The sequence below is a fragment of the Pseudopipra pipra genome, chromosome 8, assembly GCF_036250125.1.
Source record: "Pseudopipra pipra isolate bDixPip1 chromosome 8, bDixPip1.hap1, whole genome shotgun sequence".
Lineage (NCBI taxonomy): Eukaryota > Metazoa > Chordata > Aves > Passeriformes > Pipridae > Pseudopipra > Pseudopipra pipra.
The window spans coordinates 35,950,664-35,970,005 of NC_087556.1; the positions used below are offsets into that span (position 1 = coordinate 35,950,664).

The 19,342-nt window shown below is 45.9% G+C and overlaps 2 protein-coding genes across 2 annotated transcripts in view; both read right to left on the reverse strand.

The window, feature by feature from the left end:
• The window catches only part of INPP5F (inositol polyphosphate-5-phosphatase F), a 278,232-nt gene that overhangs the window by 58,063 nt on the left and 200,827 nt on the right, over positions 1 to 19,342 (reverse strand). The gene's annotated exons all lie outside the window — the stretch shown is intronic.
• Positions 1,769 to 19,049, reverse strand: BAG3 (BAG cochaperone 3). The gene is made up of 4 exons (XM_064663661.1): positions 18,810 to 19,049; positions 7,162 to 7,509; positions 4,745 to 5,125; positions 1,769 to 3,080 (listed from the first exon to the last, which is right to left on the reverse strand). The coding sequence occupies exons 1-4, from the start codon at positions 18,978 to 18,980 to the stop codon at positions 2,310 to 2,312; spliced, it is 1,671 nt and encodes a 556-aa protein (XP_064519731.1). The 5' UTR covers positions 18,981 to 19,049; the 3' UTR covers positions 1,769 to 2,309.

A 19,342-nucleotide genomic window follows, 5' to 3' on the forward strand; every position in this document is an offset into this window, starting at 1 on the left:
CAGGGAATGGGTGGGAATCTTCAGCTGCTTCCTCCTTGGCTACTCCCTCCTCCCAGCCCTTATGCAGAATTTGTAGCTATGCTGATGTGTCAAGACATATATGCTGGACTGGGCACAGTTTAGTCTTGAGCAACAGAGGAAACAAAGAGAGACTATGACTCAGAGCAGCAGTCTCCCAGCCCAGCAGCTCCAGGGCAGCCAAATGTACTTTCCCTTATTAGGCCAGATCATGAAACCTCACTCATTTTGAGTTGTACCTAGTTCTGCAGGAGTATCACTGACTTTAATGACCAACTTTTCAAGTGCCACTTGGCAGAGTGTAGCTCTACCTCCAGCTTTGCTTCTTAAAAAGAACCCCATCAGTTGTAATTACATTTGACTCCACCTACTCTGACTAACATGGAATAGTATAACATGAATCAGGCTCCATTAGCAGCAGATGACATGTTTAAAAAGCTAGCACCTGTTTAACTTCCTGTAAATAGTACATTTTTAAGACTACAATCTTAATTTGTACAGTGCCACCTCAGCTAATGAGGTGGTTTTAATCTGGATTGTTTTAGTGGACTACTAAACAAAACCATACAGAGACAGGGCCTCATGCCTCCCAGACTTCCCTCAGAGCTCAGTTCTAAAAACCCAGAGCCGATTTTCCTTGATTTAAATATTTTTGTTACATGATGTCAGGGATGTGTGTCCTCAACTGAAATGTAATCCTGCCTGAGCAATATGTCACTGAAGTGAGTTCATGCAAGAATCATGCAGGCAGATGAACTTTCACACCTCTTCACTAGAATGCCTACAATGCTGCTCCCAAAGCTGGGGGAGCCAAAAGGCTACAAGACATTGTGTATTCTTACATGATGATGTTGACCATCAAAATGAAACTAAAAGAAGCATCACCTTTCTCCCTACAACTAAGCAGACAGTTCAGAGTCACACTGTTACTTCAAAACCACATGCACTACAGTTTACATGTTATTTTAAAATAGAGTGACAGTTCTCAATGATGACTCTCAAACTGCCTCTTAAAAACAGATTTTCAGATGGGTTTAAACCCCATTTCCAATCCCCTTTCATGATTCAGAGCATAGTTCAGTAAATAATCAATTGCCTTGAGCAGCTATATTGAAGTTTTCCCCTTACACTGTAAACCTGCTGTCACGTAAAAAAAGATCTGTTAATTTTACAAATGCAAATCAAGGGTAACTTCTGGATTTTGGTTAGGAGCCCTCCTCCCTTGCACTCCTGCACTGCTCTGACTCTGCTGCTTTCATTTGACCTGAAGTAGGTCTTATGGCCCTTCTTTAAATGTAAGTCTCTAATCACTTAGAACAAAGTACTGCTTAAACTGTTCAAAAAATGAGAGGAATCATAGTGGGCCTATAAACACAGAGTGTGTCTGGCTGGAAATTCAGAAATACTGTTAATAAACAATTAATGACTTTGCAGAAGAAGATACCGTAAATTTCTGTAAAACAACCACAGTAGATACAGATCTCAACGTTATAAACATTTCTGTTACGTGGTGGCTCCTGGGGAGAGAGGGAAATGCTAAGCCAAATTTCTTCCTGAGTCCATAGATGGGATACAGCAACAACATCAAAAGGGAGGAAGTGAATGAGGAAAGACACATTTTGGTCTTGGTGAGAAAACAGTTGTCAGACTTCAACTACAGCGCTGCTCTAACAAATCTCTGTGTTTAGAGAGTGTTTTTAAATCCAACTACTGCCTTTACATTTCCACCTTATAAAATCACAAGACTAAATTTGGCTTCCATATCATTTTATTTCCCTCTTAAAATATAGCATTGAAGTCCTGCACACATATAAATATCCCTACAGTTTCTTACACGCTTTCTATCCATCATTACTTAAAGTGCCCAACTGTGAACATTAAAAATAAAAACATTACTGTTAAGAGTGGCTATACTTATAAGAGGACTGGTATTCTGACAATGCAGGCCACTGATTTTACAAAAATCACCTGCAAAAGAATACACCCTAAACAACACGCATCAATATTAACCCTGAAGTAGTTTGGTTTTTTTCCCCCACTCAGCTGATCTAAAAGCAATTAATGTACAGGGTTTATTTTTGAGACATGTCTTTTACATAGTGTAAGAATAAAGGATAAATGCATTACGTTCTTTCTAGCTCCCTCCTTTCCCCACAAAGTGTTTACTGTGTCCCAAGCTGCTACGTTGATTAAAACCAGTTGAAAAGAGCTCTGGAAATGCATGCAACTTAAAATTCACTTAAACACACTTTAAGTTATAAAGTCTGAGAGATTTGGATTTCAGCACATAGCTACGGTTCAGTTGGGTTATTAGATGTGTTTGTCGTAGTAGCCAGATTGGTAAACACTTCTTCCTTAGTTTCAGGCTGATGTCTTTCCATTTTGGTTTCCTCTTTAGCATTTTTATTACTGGTATCTCCCTTACTCTTGACTACCACAGGTTCAATCTCCATGATTTCCTGTGGTGGCTTAGGCTCTGGACAATTTGGCTGAAGTCCATCAACAGGTTCTGGGACATCTTCTGCTTTCTGTTCAAGTTTTTCCAAAATGGTCTGGACCTTCCTTACACCATCTCTCCTGGCCTGGCGCACATCCGCACGACCCTCAGGGTCCACTGAGTCTAGGGCTAGCAACTCTTTGGTCAAATACTCTTCAATCATCAAGTATTTTTTGTCAGTTTTCTTGCCTTCAAAGGAGTCGACTGCCTGCTCAAGCATTTGTACTTTCTCCAGGATTGCTTCCACTTTCAAAACACCAGGATGCTTTGGAGGTTCTCCTGTTTCCATCGTCTTCGGCGGCGGCGGCGCTTCCTCAGGAGGAGGCCTTTCCTGTGGGGGAGCAGCCTTAGCAGGGGGAGGAGCCTTTTTATCAGCTTTCTCTGCCATGGCTGGAGGCTTCTGGGGTGGTAGTTTAGGGTCTGGTTCTTGGTGGGTGACCTGAATTGGGATATATGTTGACGGTGCCTCAGGTTCGGGCGGTGGGGCTGCCTTGTTCTCAGGCTTCGTTTCAGGCGCAGGGGGTGCTCTTGGTGGCTCTTGAGGAGGGACTTGTTGCTGAGAAACCTGGTGAGCAAGGCAAGTTTTGTGTTGAGACACAAAGCTCCTTATTTCCCTCTGAAGAACAAGTAACCTAACCCCCAGTTTTCTGTCCTCCTAGCAGTGCTATTTTCACACGAGATGATTAATCATTCTTGTGCACTGCTGAATTTTACTGGTTTCAAAAACAGCACTGTGCTGAAAAGCATTTCCAAGCTATTGCAGACTACAGGCACAAATCAACTCTCACAAACATTAAACTTCAACACACCAAATCCTGCCTGTGCTCAATAAAATCAGCCCCATGAGCAGTTCTGTAAGACAGGATCTGACTGAAGTCAGTAAGACCTTTTGCAGCTGACAGCAGCACAGTCAAGATTTCATCCTGTGGGTCAATAATTGAGAGCTCACCTTTCTTGAAAAGCCAACTACTTTGAGTTTTAGTCACATTCTGAGCTATTCTCATCCTGTTCCTATTCTCAGGGCATTCCTTTTTTTTTTTTGCTAGTGCTTATTTTTACTGATTTTATCTTTAGTGTATTTACATGCAGAGGTTACTGTGTCAATCTTATTACACTGGAGTGATTAGGGACAATCCTTGGGATTACCCCAGATCTATGGCATCAAATCAGAAACCTCTTGAAATTGAGATTAGTTTTGAAATCTTAGCAGAAAACTGCATTTTGTGAGATCTGTGTTTTCCTTTCCCTGACACCTCCTTTACTTGTTTGTGCACATATACAAGGATTTTGAAAGATGCCAAATCCAACTCTCATGGATTTAGATGGCTGAAATATCTACATTTTCTATATAATATTTATATTTCTATCTAAAATATCTATATTTTATTTAAACCAAATAAGTAAGAGGCCTGCATTGACAGCCTCTTACTGCTTTACCCATTGAACATAAAAATTGAGCAGGGAGCACAAACTCTCACCCACAAAAATAAATTAGCACTATGACCTAAAATATGCTATTTAACCTGAAGTCTTCCTTGTTTTGTCCTAGCACATGGGTTTTCAAATATATTAACCTAATTCTGCTCCTGAGAGGAAATCAAGGCTTGTACACACCCACTTCCACACACTCACAGCTGTCTAACTCCCAGTAGTCTTTAACTGTAGTTTTAGTAAGAATTTTAACATGGAAAAAGTGTTCAATGAGCAACAGGTTGTACAACCAAGAGCATGCTTCAAGTTGGAAGAACAAAAAGCTCTAAGACTAGATTTTGCTGATCCTTTTTCTTCATAGCTAAAATGATTTTGTGCATCTGATGCTATCCCTAAATGGCTCTGAGACATCTGTGAAGTATATTTACATAGATGTCACAAATCCCATGGACCTGATTTTCTTCTCATAAACATAATGCAACATCGGTGACCTCAGTGTAATTACACCAAATTATACTCTGACGAGAGAAGATCAAATCATGTCTTAAATCACATTTCAGAGATCCAAAGACTCCACAGTCCTGAGAGGTGGAAAGGCAACTCGCTGCTAATGTTAATCTCAGTATCTCCCAATGTTAATCTCAGTATCTCCCAATGTTAATCTCAGTATCTCCCAGCCTGTTTAAATCTCGAAACGGAGACTGCTTTATGTGCTTTCATGTATGTGTTAGTACAAGCTCACTTTCCAGCTCTAGCCCCAACTCCCTGGGAGGTGATTCCCTTCCCAGCTCTACGTACCTGGGGTCTGTCTACAACTGTCTGCACTCTGATGGGAGCTGGGGGCTGGATCTGGGTGGTGACTCTGGCTGGTGAACTCTCCCGACTCGAAGAGCCTCTCTGAGCCACCCTGAACGGAGACTGCGCCCGCGGCGCCTTGGGCTCCCTCTCCTCGGGCTGGATCTTGTGGAACACCGGCTGGTGGGCTTGGAACTCGCTCTGCTGGGCAGGGTAGTGTGTCTTCTGGGCCTGGTGGTAGGCTTGTGTCGGCTGACGGGGGAGATTTTCGTGGATCACGGGAATTGGAATATAACCACGAGGAAGCTGGTGGCTTCCTGCATTGGGTCTGCCAGAGGACTGAGGGGAAACTGTTGGAGAATCAGATGCTCCTGGAGGTTGAGGCTGCCGTGAAAACAAAATCCATTAGTACATTTTAACCATTTTGTGCTCACAATACTTTTCATTTTCAAAGAGAAAAGGAGACAGTCATCATAGAAACTGAACTTGTGTTTCCAGCATGCAAGGGGCTCCATTTCCCTGGTTTTTTGGCCAAGAGCCTCACTAGACAAACCACAGAAGTTGTGAGAGCATCATTAGAACAAGCAGAAACCTGAGCTACAGCATTCCCAGCCCTCAAATGAGCAGGGAGTGGATGCTCAGTCAGAACGTTTGCTGCTTTTGCATGGCTGTTCCTGTCTAAACCTGTCAAATTTGAGGTAAAGTAAGCTAAGCAAACAAATTCTAAGCTGGAGACAAAAATCAAACCCTAACAGAGGCACACAACGTTTTGACTTCTGATCCCACTCACACTAACAGATTCTGTATGTTTTGTTGGGGTTTTTATAAAGCATGTCACTAATTTGGTATCAGGCTATGGCAATACACATATGGCTAATGCCCCTTCTTGCCCCCTCTCCTGGACCTTCCAGCACCTCAACCCCTTGGCACCAGCAGCAGGAGCTGCACTAGCTTAGACCTGCTGTTAGAAACAAGCACTGGGCTGAGCTGCTGCAGAATCCAGTTCTCAGCATGTTCAAGGTTGTGGGTCTGCAGTTTGTTCCCAGCTGCCTCCCACCTCCTGCTCTGCCAGTCCATCCCCTCACCCACTCTGCACCAGCCCCAGCAGCTGATTCCCTTCTGGGTGTGTGACACAGCTCAGTGAAAGGCCAGGTCAGACTGGAACTGGCACAGGAGAGGGCAGGACAACACAGCCAGAAGGCAAGAGAGGGGCAGGCAAGGCAGGAGAGAAGGGGAACAAGACCCCTCTTTTGGTGCTGGTGAACACTCAGCTGCCCATGAAACAGCAACCCTAAATAAACAACTGCTGGTTTGCATTATAGCCCCCAGCACTGGCACTACTGCTGGCCTTGCTGACACACAGCTTGCAGTCACCAACACAGACTCTGCTCAGTTGGTACTGTCACTGCACTGCCTAAGTTGGTCACATCAACTTCTGAGTCCTCTCTGGTTATCTCTGAGGGCTTCAGTAAGTGGCACAGAAGACACATTCCTGAAGCCACTCTGCAGACAACACAAAGCTTGGAAGCAGGAAAAGCTGGGCCTCTTGTCCTGGTGCTGCATGGACAAGGCATCGTTAGTCAAGACAGCTGAGAAACCTGCCAACAGGATTTTAATTACATTGTTCAGACTCCAAATAAGTTTCAGACAAGATGCCACTACTGCTGAATTACAGACTTGATATGTTTTCAGCTTGGTGAAGGCTGAATTTCCTGCTCATCTTACTTTGAATAAAAATGAAGTTGGTATTTCCATATGTTACAAGAATACCAATTTGCTAGTTCTCCACAGAGAACAGGCCAACCAAAATCCTACCAGCTGAAACACAGGACAAGCAGGGTGACTTTTTTCAAATAAGTTCATAATTTGAAAATATTTTCACATGCCACCAAAGGACAAAACCACCTTACAATTCACTTTCAAATCTGCTTTTATGTAAATCCATACTCTTTATACAACTGAAATATTAAATTAAGAACTTCTGAAGTGGCCTGGGTTGTTCGCTGACTGGACACTTTTATTTTTGTCTCTCCCACTTTTGTTCGCTTCACTTTGGCTCATGGTGCAGAACACAAGAGACTTGTCTTTATCCCTCCACTTGTGAGGGAACCTGTATAACCCCAAACACCCCTCCCCTGCTGCAGGACCTGCTTGGTTCAGAGGCTGCTTTTTGCAGAAGTCCTTCACATGCATTTATCTCTGCAGCACCACTCCAGAGTGGAAGCAGGTGACCCTACAAAACCCAGACACATTTATGCCGCCGTGACTGCGCAACTTCTGCATTTTAATACTGGGAAAGCATGGGGAAAATGCAATCCCGTGGCAAGTCTGGCTTTTCTGAAGGCTCAGCTCCCCGTGTGACATTGAGGCCACACAGGCCGCGGGCGCAGAGCGGAGCCAGCCCGCGGTGCCGCGGTTACCTCGGGTCCGTGTGCCGCCGGTGCCGCAGCTGCCGTTGTCTGTCCACACTGTTTATCCGCCTGGGCGGCCTCCGCCGGCCCCCGCGCGGGGGACTCGGGGCTGGAATAGGCCCCTCGGAGCGGTGGCTGTGCCTGCGCCGCGCTGGGCACAGCTTCTGCCTTGTACCTCTGCGCCCCGGGCTGCGGGGCTGAGAAGCAGGGGTGCTGCTGCCTGCCGTCCAGGCCCTCGTGGATGACGGGAATGGGGATGTAGCCGGCCCGGAGCTTGGGGTAGCCCATGTTTCCTTCTCTCGCCGGCGGCTGCCTGGGGCTGTCGCGAGATGGGCCGTTTGCTGACGACTGGCCTTCCTGGAAGTTAAAAACATCACACGGTGGTTATTGGTAGCTCAGTGAAGCCAGTAAGAAAAAGCTGCCTGAAGGTCTGTCCTAAAAGCAGCATCAGCTGCGTATGAGGAGCTGGGACCTCTGAGGCCTGTGCCGGGCAGCGAACAGCAGGTGCTAACTGTGCAGGCAGCAGAAGAGAGGAAGCTAAAAAATCTGCTCATGTGTGGGGCCTTCAGCCCCACTTCTCATAAATACTAACTTGGGCTTTAAAACACCTGCCTAACTACAAGATTTCTTATTCAGCATGCATTTATAGCTTTCAGCCATCAGCCCACCCTCTTCAGGTGGAGCTCATCCAACTCAAACAAGAGGCATTTCCTTAGCACCTCTCAGAACACATCTGTGCTACAGATAACATCTGAAAGGACATTTTCAAGGAAGACTAATCCCATCAGAAACACAATCTCGTTGGTATTGTTCTTCCCCCAACTAATTGAAGAGATACTGACCCTGCACACTGAAGAATATATTCACTTCCAGCAAAGGGAGGATTTGGTTCAGTAAATATTGAGGGAGAGGGGAGGGGGAGGACAGGACAGCCTAACAAAGAAGAAAAGGCTGAAAAGCAAGATGAAAAAATCCCTGCGTTGTCTGAGTGGGCTCACTGGGCAATGTCAAAGCCCTGGCAAGGGTGGAAGTGGTTTGTACTCAGAGCCTTCACAAGTCCTCTAGTAAGTTCTTCCTGCATCGGTCATTCTATTTTGAGACCCCGCGAGGGCCAAGTTCCAGATGTATCTCTAAGTCAGATCATATAACAAGCACCTCTGTCATTCAGAGGGTAATGTCATTATTCAGTAAGAGGAGAATTTAATAAGGGGACATATGGTGCAAGTGTTGGAAACCCTATTTTTAAAGAGTTGTTTAAGCTGTAAAAATATTTCATGTTGCTTCTGTACGGGTCAATATACCAATTCATTAGGAATTAACTATTTTACCAACCAGATTATCGGTGTTCTTTCTATATGACAATATCCCCTTAAAAAGCAATTTCTGAGAATTCCTGTAAGCAATGAAACTTCAGAGAATAAAGGCTATTATTTAAGGAAACTAATAAAGATAAAAAACACAGAAAGGAACAAGTTCAAAGTCTGAGCCCCGATGCTCCACTTCCTTTCACTCATTAAAAAAAACCTCCACAAAGGAAGAATTCTGGAAGAGGCACAGAGGAGAGCCAGGCCTAGAAAGTTCGCACGGAGCAGCAATCTGAAGTTGGCTTTCCCAGCTGCAGAACAAGGATGATCTCATGCCAAGGTCTGCACCGGGATCCACCGCCGATAGATGAGTCATTTTAGATTCACCCTACCAGGAAACCACGTTCCTCTGCTCAACACAGGCTGTCCAGGGGCTTCCAGAACCCCACGCACCAACAAAACATGTGCTTGTTCACCTCCCACCGGCACAACCCCGCACCCAGAGCCCTCCCGGCAGCCTCCTCTCCCGGGATCCGCAGGGACGGGCGGTTACGTCAGCAAACTGCATCTGCAGGAAAATAGATGTGAGGTGTGCTCAGCTGACAACAATGCGAGGCCGAGGCAGAGCCAAGTGTCCACAGGGCGAGCTGGGAGGGAGACTGATGATTCCACAGTGGGAAGAAGCACCTTGGTGCTCCGAGCGGACTCCAGGCATTCTGTGCCCGGCCTGCACCAGCTGCTCTGCAGTCTCCCTGACGGAGTAACCCGAGCATTCCCCAGCCACCCCCACTACAGCCACGGCTCCCACTGCTATAAAAAGGAGATTCCCTCACTTCCAGCGTCTCTGTGGGAAGGGTCGGTGCTGGGAAGGGTTTAGGAGCTGGGTGGGCCAGGAGCACCTGCAGATGGCCTGACATGAGAAGGCTGTCAGCCAAACCAGCTCCACTCCACTCCATCTGGGTGTAGGGAGCTCAGGATTAGTTGTCAGTTCCTCTCTTGGCATTTTGGGGGTCTGCAGTGTTTTGAACGGCTTCATTTGGGGATGAGTCCTCCAATCATCTGGAGTAATCCAGAGCAGTAAATCATTGCCAAGGATTCAACATGGACAGTGTCCATCCCCCCACCCAGAGTCCAACCACGGGCTTCCCCTTCCATGTCTTCATGTTCAGACCTGCGAGGCTGCCCTTGTTTTGAACCTGCCTAGCAATCTGAGAAATCTGCCACAGCAACTTAAGCCCTGGTAAGAAATACAAAAGCAGCAGCCCAGAACCAAACCAAAATCAGGTTGGACTGCTTTTCCAAACCATTCATCTCGCACCTGAAGTAAAACTTCAGTTTTACTTCACCCGCCCACTTCATTGGGTGGGTTTGGTGTGGTTGGTTTTTGTTGTTGTCTTTGGGGTTGTTTTGTTTTTGAATAGAAACACTGGCCCTCTTAAGAGCCACAGCATAAACTGTACTCCCATAATTTCTCACATATTCTCACAGCTTCAGACAACCTGTGCTGCCTCTGTGGAAAGTTAGTATAGAGTTGGTCCTTTGCCCCAGGTTTTTTTCCCCTGTAGTCAGGTCTAACCACAGAGCAATGCCTCTTACCTGTGCAGTCATATGGAGCAGCCCTCAGTAAAGCTACAAGTGCAGTGTCCTTGTTTTCCCCACCATCAGTAGCTCTGAGGCAGAGATCAGGTTCAGAAAAGGTGCTCTCATCACAACTGCTCTTCCTAATCTACATTGTTCCTTTCAACACTTAATTAATAGTTAACTCTGTAAACAGTTGCTTACATTAGCCAGTTTGCATCACCACATCTTAAACATTCCTGGTCGTTTTTTCTCCATTCCCACTGTATTACAATCACAAACATGGGCATCCATGTACTCTGCACCAAAGACTACCAAGGCCTTGGGTTCAGGGAGATGCTGCCAGTGGTTTGGGTCCCTTTTTAGTGACAATCCTACACAACAGTGAGTAGGAGCAGATCCCAGTACCCCCATGGCCAGGCTTTCAGCCCAAGCAGTTCTGTTTTGAGCAGGGGAGTCTGTATTTCCAGCCTGGACAAACAGGTTCTGGAACACTGCAGGAGAAGCTCAGGTGTGCCTGGGGACAGTGTGCAAGGGGGAGGAAGGGAATCAAGCTCTGGAAAACTGCCATCATCACCCTACAGAGAAAAAAATTCATAGATTTGCTCTGAATGCTTTAATTTGTGCTTTAGAGCCCAGCCAGCACAAAAAAAAAAAAAAAAGCCATTTTCTGATTTTATTTGCCTTCTATCACATACAGTTCTTGCTTGTTATATTAACAAACATGTTATCTGGAAAAGTCCAGAGCTCACACTGAACACAAATCTGCACAAAGAGAGAAATGTGTAATAAAGGAATGTTTACACATAAAAGCCAGGAACCCAATTCAGGTTTCTGCCTTAAAACAAACTGAAGTAAAACTCCTCTGCCCTCCTCTAAAGAAACAATAAATTCCTTAATAACGAAGCTGAGAGTAGCTACAAGCAGCAGAGGATCAATGAATTTTCAGTAAGCAGCAGGACTGAGTACCAGCACTGCAGCAATCCCAGCTCTGATCACACACTTCACTTACATTTAACAGTCTCCCCAAAAAGTGGGGAGCACAAAAATGCAAAAAAACCTCCCTTGAGCAGCTGAGACATTCTGACAACAGTCCCAGTCTACATTTCAGGGAGCCTGCAATACCGCCAGGAACTCAAACCCAAGCCACCATTTCAGGAGGTGCTGAGGGAAGAGTCCTCCCATGCAGTCCAAGGGGAGTGTTCTGGCCCAGCTGTGAGGGGCAGCTGAGCCACGCTGGGATTTCTGCTCAGGGAATGACAGCGCTCCCACCTCTCAGGACCAGGACGTTTCTGTTGTCAGGCCATCACCACGATAAATAAAGGTGCAGCCAGCACGGGTTGTGCAACTGGAAAAAAACACTTCATACCCCTCCATCCTCCTCTTGGCTTCCCATGGGAAGGGCATGCTCAGAACTGACACTAAAATCCTCCAACTTGCCCGGATTTTAAGTGAGTTCTGAAACCACGAGCCATTGGAAGGAAAAAAAAGCGACAGCAAGAGAAAAAACAGCGTTGAAACAGAATTCCTAATACAGCTGCACTATCTGGAGTGGATAATGGCAGAACTCCCAGTGTGCCCCAGCGACTGCTCAAGTGTTATTCCAGACTGAAACACAGAAACCTGCAAATTCACTCACTGCTTATGCCAACAAATTGCCATTGGAGTTTTCCAGGTGGCTGTACCAATCAAATTAAATTTGTCAAAATATTCTGTGTGCATGCTAGATGACTTGAATAGTTGTACTGAACTCAGAATCTCCCTTTTGAGACTCCTTACATAATGCATTTTTCATTCCCCTTATACTAAAACGGTCTACAAAATAAAGTTTAAAAGCAAGTTTTGCTGCCATCACACTCTTACATTTTTCTTAACCTGCATGGCTGTTATTTGCAGTATAACAGTCAGTTCTCTAAAGCATCTGTCTATTACACACACATGTAGCACCTCCGTAGCTCTTGCAGAGCAGCAGTGCAAGTATTTAAATTGCACCTGTTTTGTAAATATTATCTAAAGCAAAGGAAAAACAGAATTTACCAACATTGCCAAGAGATTAAACATCTTTCTGTAAGCAAACAGAGGGTCTGCTGACTTCAGTGGTCCTGAACTTGTAAGCTGCTGCTGTGGAGTACTATGCAAACAGAAGTATTCTAGTTGCTCCAATGACTGAGAAAATGCTAATACCTGATAAAATCTAACTTCAGAACACATTTTCCACGATATTAAACTCAGATCCTAAATATTTAGCAAGAAGGGAGTAGCATGATTCTGTTCTTTCACATCCAAATACAACAATATAACTAAAATGAGTGACTGAAATACAACAACCAAGTTTCCTTTGCACACATGCTCAAATATATTTTTTATCAGAAATTACCATGAATAACCAGAAAAAACAGTAGTACCCAATATTAAAATCTAAGAATGATGTAGCAATTCTATTTATAAAAAAAAAAAAACAAACAAAAAACCACACAAACAAAACAACGTTTTGTCACAGAAAGGCAAAACTAAGCACTAGAATTGAATTCCATATCCATTTGTATTTTACTTCTGGACAGACCTTTTTTCCTTCTCTGTTGTGTTAGCTAAGCAAAAGTACTACACTAGCTTTGCTATCAACAGAAATCAGCATATCCAAGTATTTCTAAGAAGTTTCTCACCAGTGCTTTGTATTTGAACACATTAATAGCACAACATTAGCATGAAGTAGGTTTTATTAACAGTGCCCAGATAACTACACAAATTGGAAGGTGCAGAGTGATCTGCTCTCAGTGCTGACTCCAAACTTCAGCTGCTGAAGACTTTTGCATTCTCACCCTTTTACTCACAATTTGTGCTTAAATATATGGACTGAGCACACAGGCATTTGAGCAAGATATCATTAGCTAATGACTGAAGGAAAGCATGAATAAGCTGAGTTGCATGAGCTGTCTCAGTAGAACTTCGTGTCAGTCGCATCATGTAACCCAATTACAGGCCAGGCTGCTTTTGATGTTCCACTTGGTGAATGCTGAGTTTTTATTTCCTAACATACACATGTGTAGGCAAATAGGCCTTTTGTTCCCTCTTGTAATTATTGGGTTGCATTATCCAAGTATTACATTAACATGTGCTCTGACTGAGGAAGGCCAGCGATGCCACCAGGAATAAATAAACACTACTGGAAACAAAAGGAGAAACCTAATCCTAAGCTTTTCAGCACAGAGAGCCTGGAGCAAACACATTGCAGATCAATCTTGTTGCAGGAACAAAAAAGGTCCTCTTTTGATCACTAAGATGATTGTGAAGCTAAAACACCTCAGTGCTGACATGACATCACCTGCCTTCTGTGCCCAGGAGTGGAAGTTGGCCCGTGCACAGAAAGCACCTGATGGGCCAAACTGAACATGTTTGAGAAAGAAGCAATGACTGCTACAAGGAGCAGAGCACTCTTAGGAGAGCTGGAATCACCACCCACCCTGTCAGCTTTAATGGGCAGGGTTAAAGAAAAGCCCTTTAGAGGACTAACAGAGATATCCTTGTCAAGGGCAATGAGAATGACACACTTCATTCAGTTATTCCTGTTCACTGCCTGCTTGCCTAAGAAGCAGGCAGTCAACCTGCTGCCTTCCTACTAGCTGTGAACCAGAAATCTGGAATACAGGAGAAAGTATAAGTCTCAAGAATTAGCAAAACAATGGCTCATAAAAAAAATGAGAATAAGTAAATAATGGTTGAAGAGAGGGCTGTGAATATCACAGTTTATAGTCAGGGTCCACATTTGCATCTAAAATCTCATTTTGCGAGCAGCATTCCTGTGACTTCACTTCCTTAAACATCAATTTTCCAACACTAAAACCACTTGCTACACTGCACCTCATTTATTAATCATAAGGCTTTGCCATCAGCCATAAAAAACCCACTTTCGTGCTACCTGACCTACTGGGTGATGCCAGACAAGTTGCTTACCCAACACATGCCTGATTTTCCTGTCTGTAAAACCAAGAAGGAAAAATAATCAAACCAACAGCTTCTGCAACATATTTAAGATCCAGCATTTTTCCTTCTGTCTGTAATTAAATAATGTGATCTGTGTGAACAAGCCATTTCTTCTAATTTACATTTACCTTTAACTTGGCATGAAGAGAGACCACAGATGCCCCAGAAAGCTCTGGAGACAGAGCTTACCTGGGGTGTGATACTGTCTATACACCCCACAGCATATTGGGCTGTTACCTGTCTTATCACAGTTCCAGTGGGAACAACTCTATTTTTGCCATGTGATTATGGAAAAATCCTGCCTGTATATACAAGTGTTAAAAATATGATTCCTAGGCAAGAATGCTGCCACCTGGCACAAGTAGTCTTCCTTTGTCCTTTAGATAAGAGGCACACAGTGCCAGGAGTTCCACAGAACTCTGCAACACCTCCTTTGCTTTGCCTCTTGCATGATTGCCCAGACACTGCCATAATCTCCAGCATGAGTTCTTCATGCTCCTATCTCTTACTTCCGATTCCATCCACCTCTTGTTTTCAGATTAACTGATATCCCCACAAATTAACTTCCTGCTTACCATGTAAAGGGGGGGCTTTAAATAACTACACAGAGCAGCTGCAGGGAATCTGGACAGAGCCAGTCACAATCCTCCAAAAATCCCCTACTGATAATTTTGCCACTGCTCCACATTATGCCTTTTATACGCAGCACCTTTTTAACCCAGTGACTAACTTGCTAACCTGACAGAGTGCACATCAGCATTAGTAATGTAGAGCACTGCAGGTAGGAGAAGCCTTAATTGCCAGCTAAGCCAGCCTCACATTCCCTTCCCCTGATGTGAAGCACTGCCAGAGATGCAGTTTCAGAGAGGCCGGACTGAATCCCCGGCACGATTTCTAATTTGGGCTCCCAAGAATTGTTCGCTCAACTCGAACGGGAGAAGTCAGTGCTCAAAAATAAATTCACCACTAAAGAGATGAGAATTGAGTGACTTCAGGCTTATTTGGGGCAGCAGAGAGAAAAGAGCCACAACAGCCAGGAAGGGGGAGGATGGAAACTTAGGTGTAGTTAGTTATTCCCCAAACACCAATGAAGCATCAGTGGGAGGGTAAGATGGCTCCTTCTCCCTTTGTTCAGGTCTGTGCAGTCCTCTTTGCAAGCAATACATAGATCACAGATCACTTTTATGGCTGTGGGCCTGGCTGCTCCAGCTTTTATCTCAAACCCAAGGCACCAGCGAGCTATCGATCACTGCACTATCCGTCCAGCAAAGCTCAGCACAGTCAATTCCTTTGCTCTATTTTTAGCTGCATTTATTGCATGGGGAAACAACATGTAGAAGGGGCATCAATAAATACCTATACAAGCCTTGGTTTTGTTTTCTTCTTTAAATGCAATCTATTTTTTTTCAACATTTTAGGGAACACCAAGTTAACAGTTTAACATTATAAGACAATCTTGCAGGAAGTATGCACAGCTGTGATGCCCCAAGTTAACACAAAAAATAATAATAGATAAGCACAGGAAATCAGTAATTCTACCAAAGGAAAAAAGGAAGAGTGACATGGCTAGAAAACATGCTTTCAGTAAAAGTATGTATATATATACATACATGCTTCACAGTATTGATTGTACCTTACTCCTCGAATGTCTTACTGTTAACTAATCAGACACTTGAAAGAAAATCAGTAGTTTAGCAAGAAGTTTCATTAATAAGTGGGTTTTGGTCATTTGCAAAGTTGTGCCTTATTTCTCACTGGAGCAGTAAGAGATTTTCTCCTCTTTCTCAGGAAGGTCTCCCTAATTCAGCCTTACACTGCAATGATTTCTTACAAGTAAAAGGAAAACATGCAGGGGAAGAACACCCATCCTTCATGTGGGTAAAAAAAGGCCAGACTGAATGAGAAAATTACAGAGTCAGCTGAATTCACAAACACATCTAAACTACAGAGTTAAATGCAAAATCGAGGTCTGGTTTCGTTGGTTTAAAATGACTCTGTCATGGGTTAAAATTTCAAAGGAGCCACTTCAACTTTTACCTGATTATGTCTCTGGCACAGAATGCTGCAGTCAGCATGGCTACACTGATGTTAAGCCTGGAGTAAGTGAGAAGACCAGGATCAAGCACTTGGGAACATCAGGACTTCACTCTGACACTGCCTCAGCTGTACTACTAAGCTAGAAAAGCTCAGTTAGCTCTAGATCTGTGCTCCATTCATTGCCCACAGCCAGTGTAATACCTCATTTTGTTGCCAAAAATCTCTACAGAAAGAGGACAAATACTCACAGAGAGGATATTGGTAGATATAGTGTAAGACCACCTTAAAGGTGATAAAAAACCGCAAGTTTCACTGTCTGATTTCAGTGAAAGTGAAGCAATGAAATCAGTACAAGTTTGATCCTTGTAAAGGTAAGTGAAGTCTGACACATGCAATCAGGTTTAGTCATTCTCAAATCACTTCTAAAAGCCACAAGTTCTCATTTGAGCTAGACTGAGAACGAAGGAAAACAGGAAACTCTTCCCATCTAGTCTCTCCTTCTGCCTGTATCTCTGGTTTTGTCCTTGTTTAGGTATGAACAAAAGCCTAATGTCTTCAGAAATCATTGCTGGATTTTGAATTCACTGTCAGTGAGTGATTTGTCTTCTTTGGCATTGCCTAGCTAAGAAAACATTATTTAGGAAGAGACATAGTTTCCTCAGGCTTGATTCTATGATTCTGTTGCTAAATAGTACCTGTCCTCATGAAATTTACTGATACTAAATCTAAATTTCAGGAATTGTCCATGAATTCCAGCAGATATACTTAACTCAGGGCTCTGACAAACAGCTGGGTGAGAGGAGCTACACGCAGTTTCTATCACCATAAACTGGAGGGTTTTTTCTTTGAACATTAGACAGGAACTCTCAAAAATCAGCAGTTTTCCATATTCATCTCTGGAGGCGTTTCTGTCTCTCACTGAACAAACCCAAAGCATACACACTTTTTCCAAACAAGAAAATTTGTTACTTCTTTCTATAAGCAGTAACGTGTGTCCCACAAAAGCTGTTCAAAAGCAGGTGCAATTTTTTTATCTGTGATCAAGTTGGCAAAAGAGGCACTTCTCATTACCACAAATTTCACATGACATAGGGTGAAAATTTGCTTTGTTTCAGGCACCCACTCAAGCAGAGAACTGACCCATCAGAGAACTTCCAGTCACTTCACACAATTATCAAAAGCAGCTTAAACGCCACTGTTCTGTTAAATGGGTTAGTCTCAAGTGGTATTTCTGTAACAAAAGCCCTTGAGTAAACAGCACACTTTCCTTCTCAAGTCTGTTTTATGGTTATAAAAACCCACATTATTTATTATTTTTATTGCCATAAGAGCCAATGTTAACAGGTGCCCCATTAGAGCTGGAAGACGATGCCTCCAAAGAGGACATAAAGCACTTTTTCCTATGATAATATGATTATTGAGACTAGCAAAGTACATTTTCCTAAGACCTCTTTGCATTATTACTGGAATCTATAGACCAAACGAGGCAGCACTTAAAGAGCTGAAAAGAGGGTTAATTTGTGACGGAGAAGTCCGTCCCTTTCTTTCCAATGCCAGCTGCTCTCACACCGAGCTTTCAGTCACGGCCCGCGCTCACAAACCGAGCAATTACTATTTTAAGAAACATTAAGTTCTTAAAATAATTAACACTTCTCGAGCGCCTCGCAAGGCTGCAAGAGAAAAGAGTTGCGGCAGGTCCGTCGCATCCCGCAGCCCCCTCGCTCCGCACGGGCAGCGAAGCCGCACCGGGGGCTGCGCAGCCCCTCGGTCCCTCCACAGCCCCATGGTCCCTCCAGAGCCCCATGGTCCCTCCACAGCCCCCCCGGGCCCTTCCACAGCCCCCCCGGGCCCTTCCACAGCCCCCCCGGGCCCTTCCACAGCCCCGGCGGGCCCCTCCCCGGCGGGCTCCGGGCCAGCCCCGCGGAGCGCCCGGGACGTGGCCGAGCCCCTTCCCGGGGGAATCGGGGCAGGGCAGGGAGCCGGGCAGCCCGGCGTGCCCGGGCACAGGCGGTGCTGCCCGCGGAGGAGCGCACCGAGCCCCCGGGGGAATCGCCTTCCCACCGGGCGACTCCTACTCCGCTCAAGTTTCCAGCACTTTCTGCCCGCAGCCGTCGCGCTGTTGGGTCAGAGGGCTGTAATCCCCGAAGGAACGGGCTGTATTCCCCAAAACCCGGAGAACTACTTGACCCGAAAGGGTCATTCCTCAGGGCCCCGGCAAAATCCCGGCCGCTCTCCCCTCCGCGTTTCTCCTTCCATGGACATATTTGGAGTGAGATGCGGCTTTTCCCTGAGCGTGCTTCGGGAGCGAAACCGGAGCGGGCAGCGGCTCGGAGAGTTTGGGACCGGGGACAAGAAAAAGGGGGGGAAAAACAATAAAAATAAAAGAAAAAATAGGTAGAAAAACGAAACTTAACCAGAGTCCGTGCTGGGGGTTTTTGTTTGTGGAGTTTTTGTTTGGTTGGTTTTTTAAAAGCATTCACCATTTGGGCTGTTTCACGCTGAAAAATAAATCAGGTTCCCCTCTCCGCTGGCAGTCCGGGCGGACTTCACCAACTTTAAATAAACACCCCAGGGCCGAGGTATCGAGTGATTTACCGCACGGAAAAGGGACTGCAGTGCGTCAGAGACAAAAGGCAGCTCCTGCCCTCCCCGCATCGCCCCGCGCGGGGGGAGCGCGGCCCCCGCACCCGCAGTGCCCCCCGCACCCCGCAGTGACCCCGGCCCCGCGGGACCCCCGGCCGGCCGCCCCCGCCGTACCTGCGGCGCTGCCCGCAGGCGCGGGTCGCTCCAGGTGGTGGTGCGGCTGTTGTGATCCACGAAGAAGGGCCATCCCGTCTGCGGGTCGATCTTGATCTCCCAGCCGGGCGGCAGCGGCTCGGCGCTGCCCTCCATCTGCGGCGGCGGCGGGGTCTGCGCGGCCGCGCTCATGGCCTGGCGGTGCGGGCACAGTGCGGGGCGGGGGCCGGGCCCGCGCCTTTATCCGGCGGGGGCCGGGGCGGGGGCGCGGGGCTGGAACTGTCTGGAAACGGCGGCGCGGGGGGCGGCGGCGGGGGAGGGACGAGGGGCGGGCCGCGGAGGAGGAGGAGGAGAAGAAGGAGGGCGGGGGACGGCGGAGGAGCCGCCGGCTGGAAACTTCTGGTTGTGTCCAGCAGTGCCCGGCGGACCCCCGGGGTACCGGGAACGGCGCCCTGGGAACGCCCTGGGAGCCGCAGCCGCGTCCCGGCCCCGCAGGCGTCCCCGGGCGCGTCCCGGGACGGCGCTCCCGGTTCTCCGGGCAGGGCAGGGAGTTC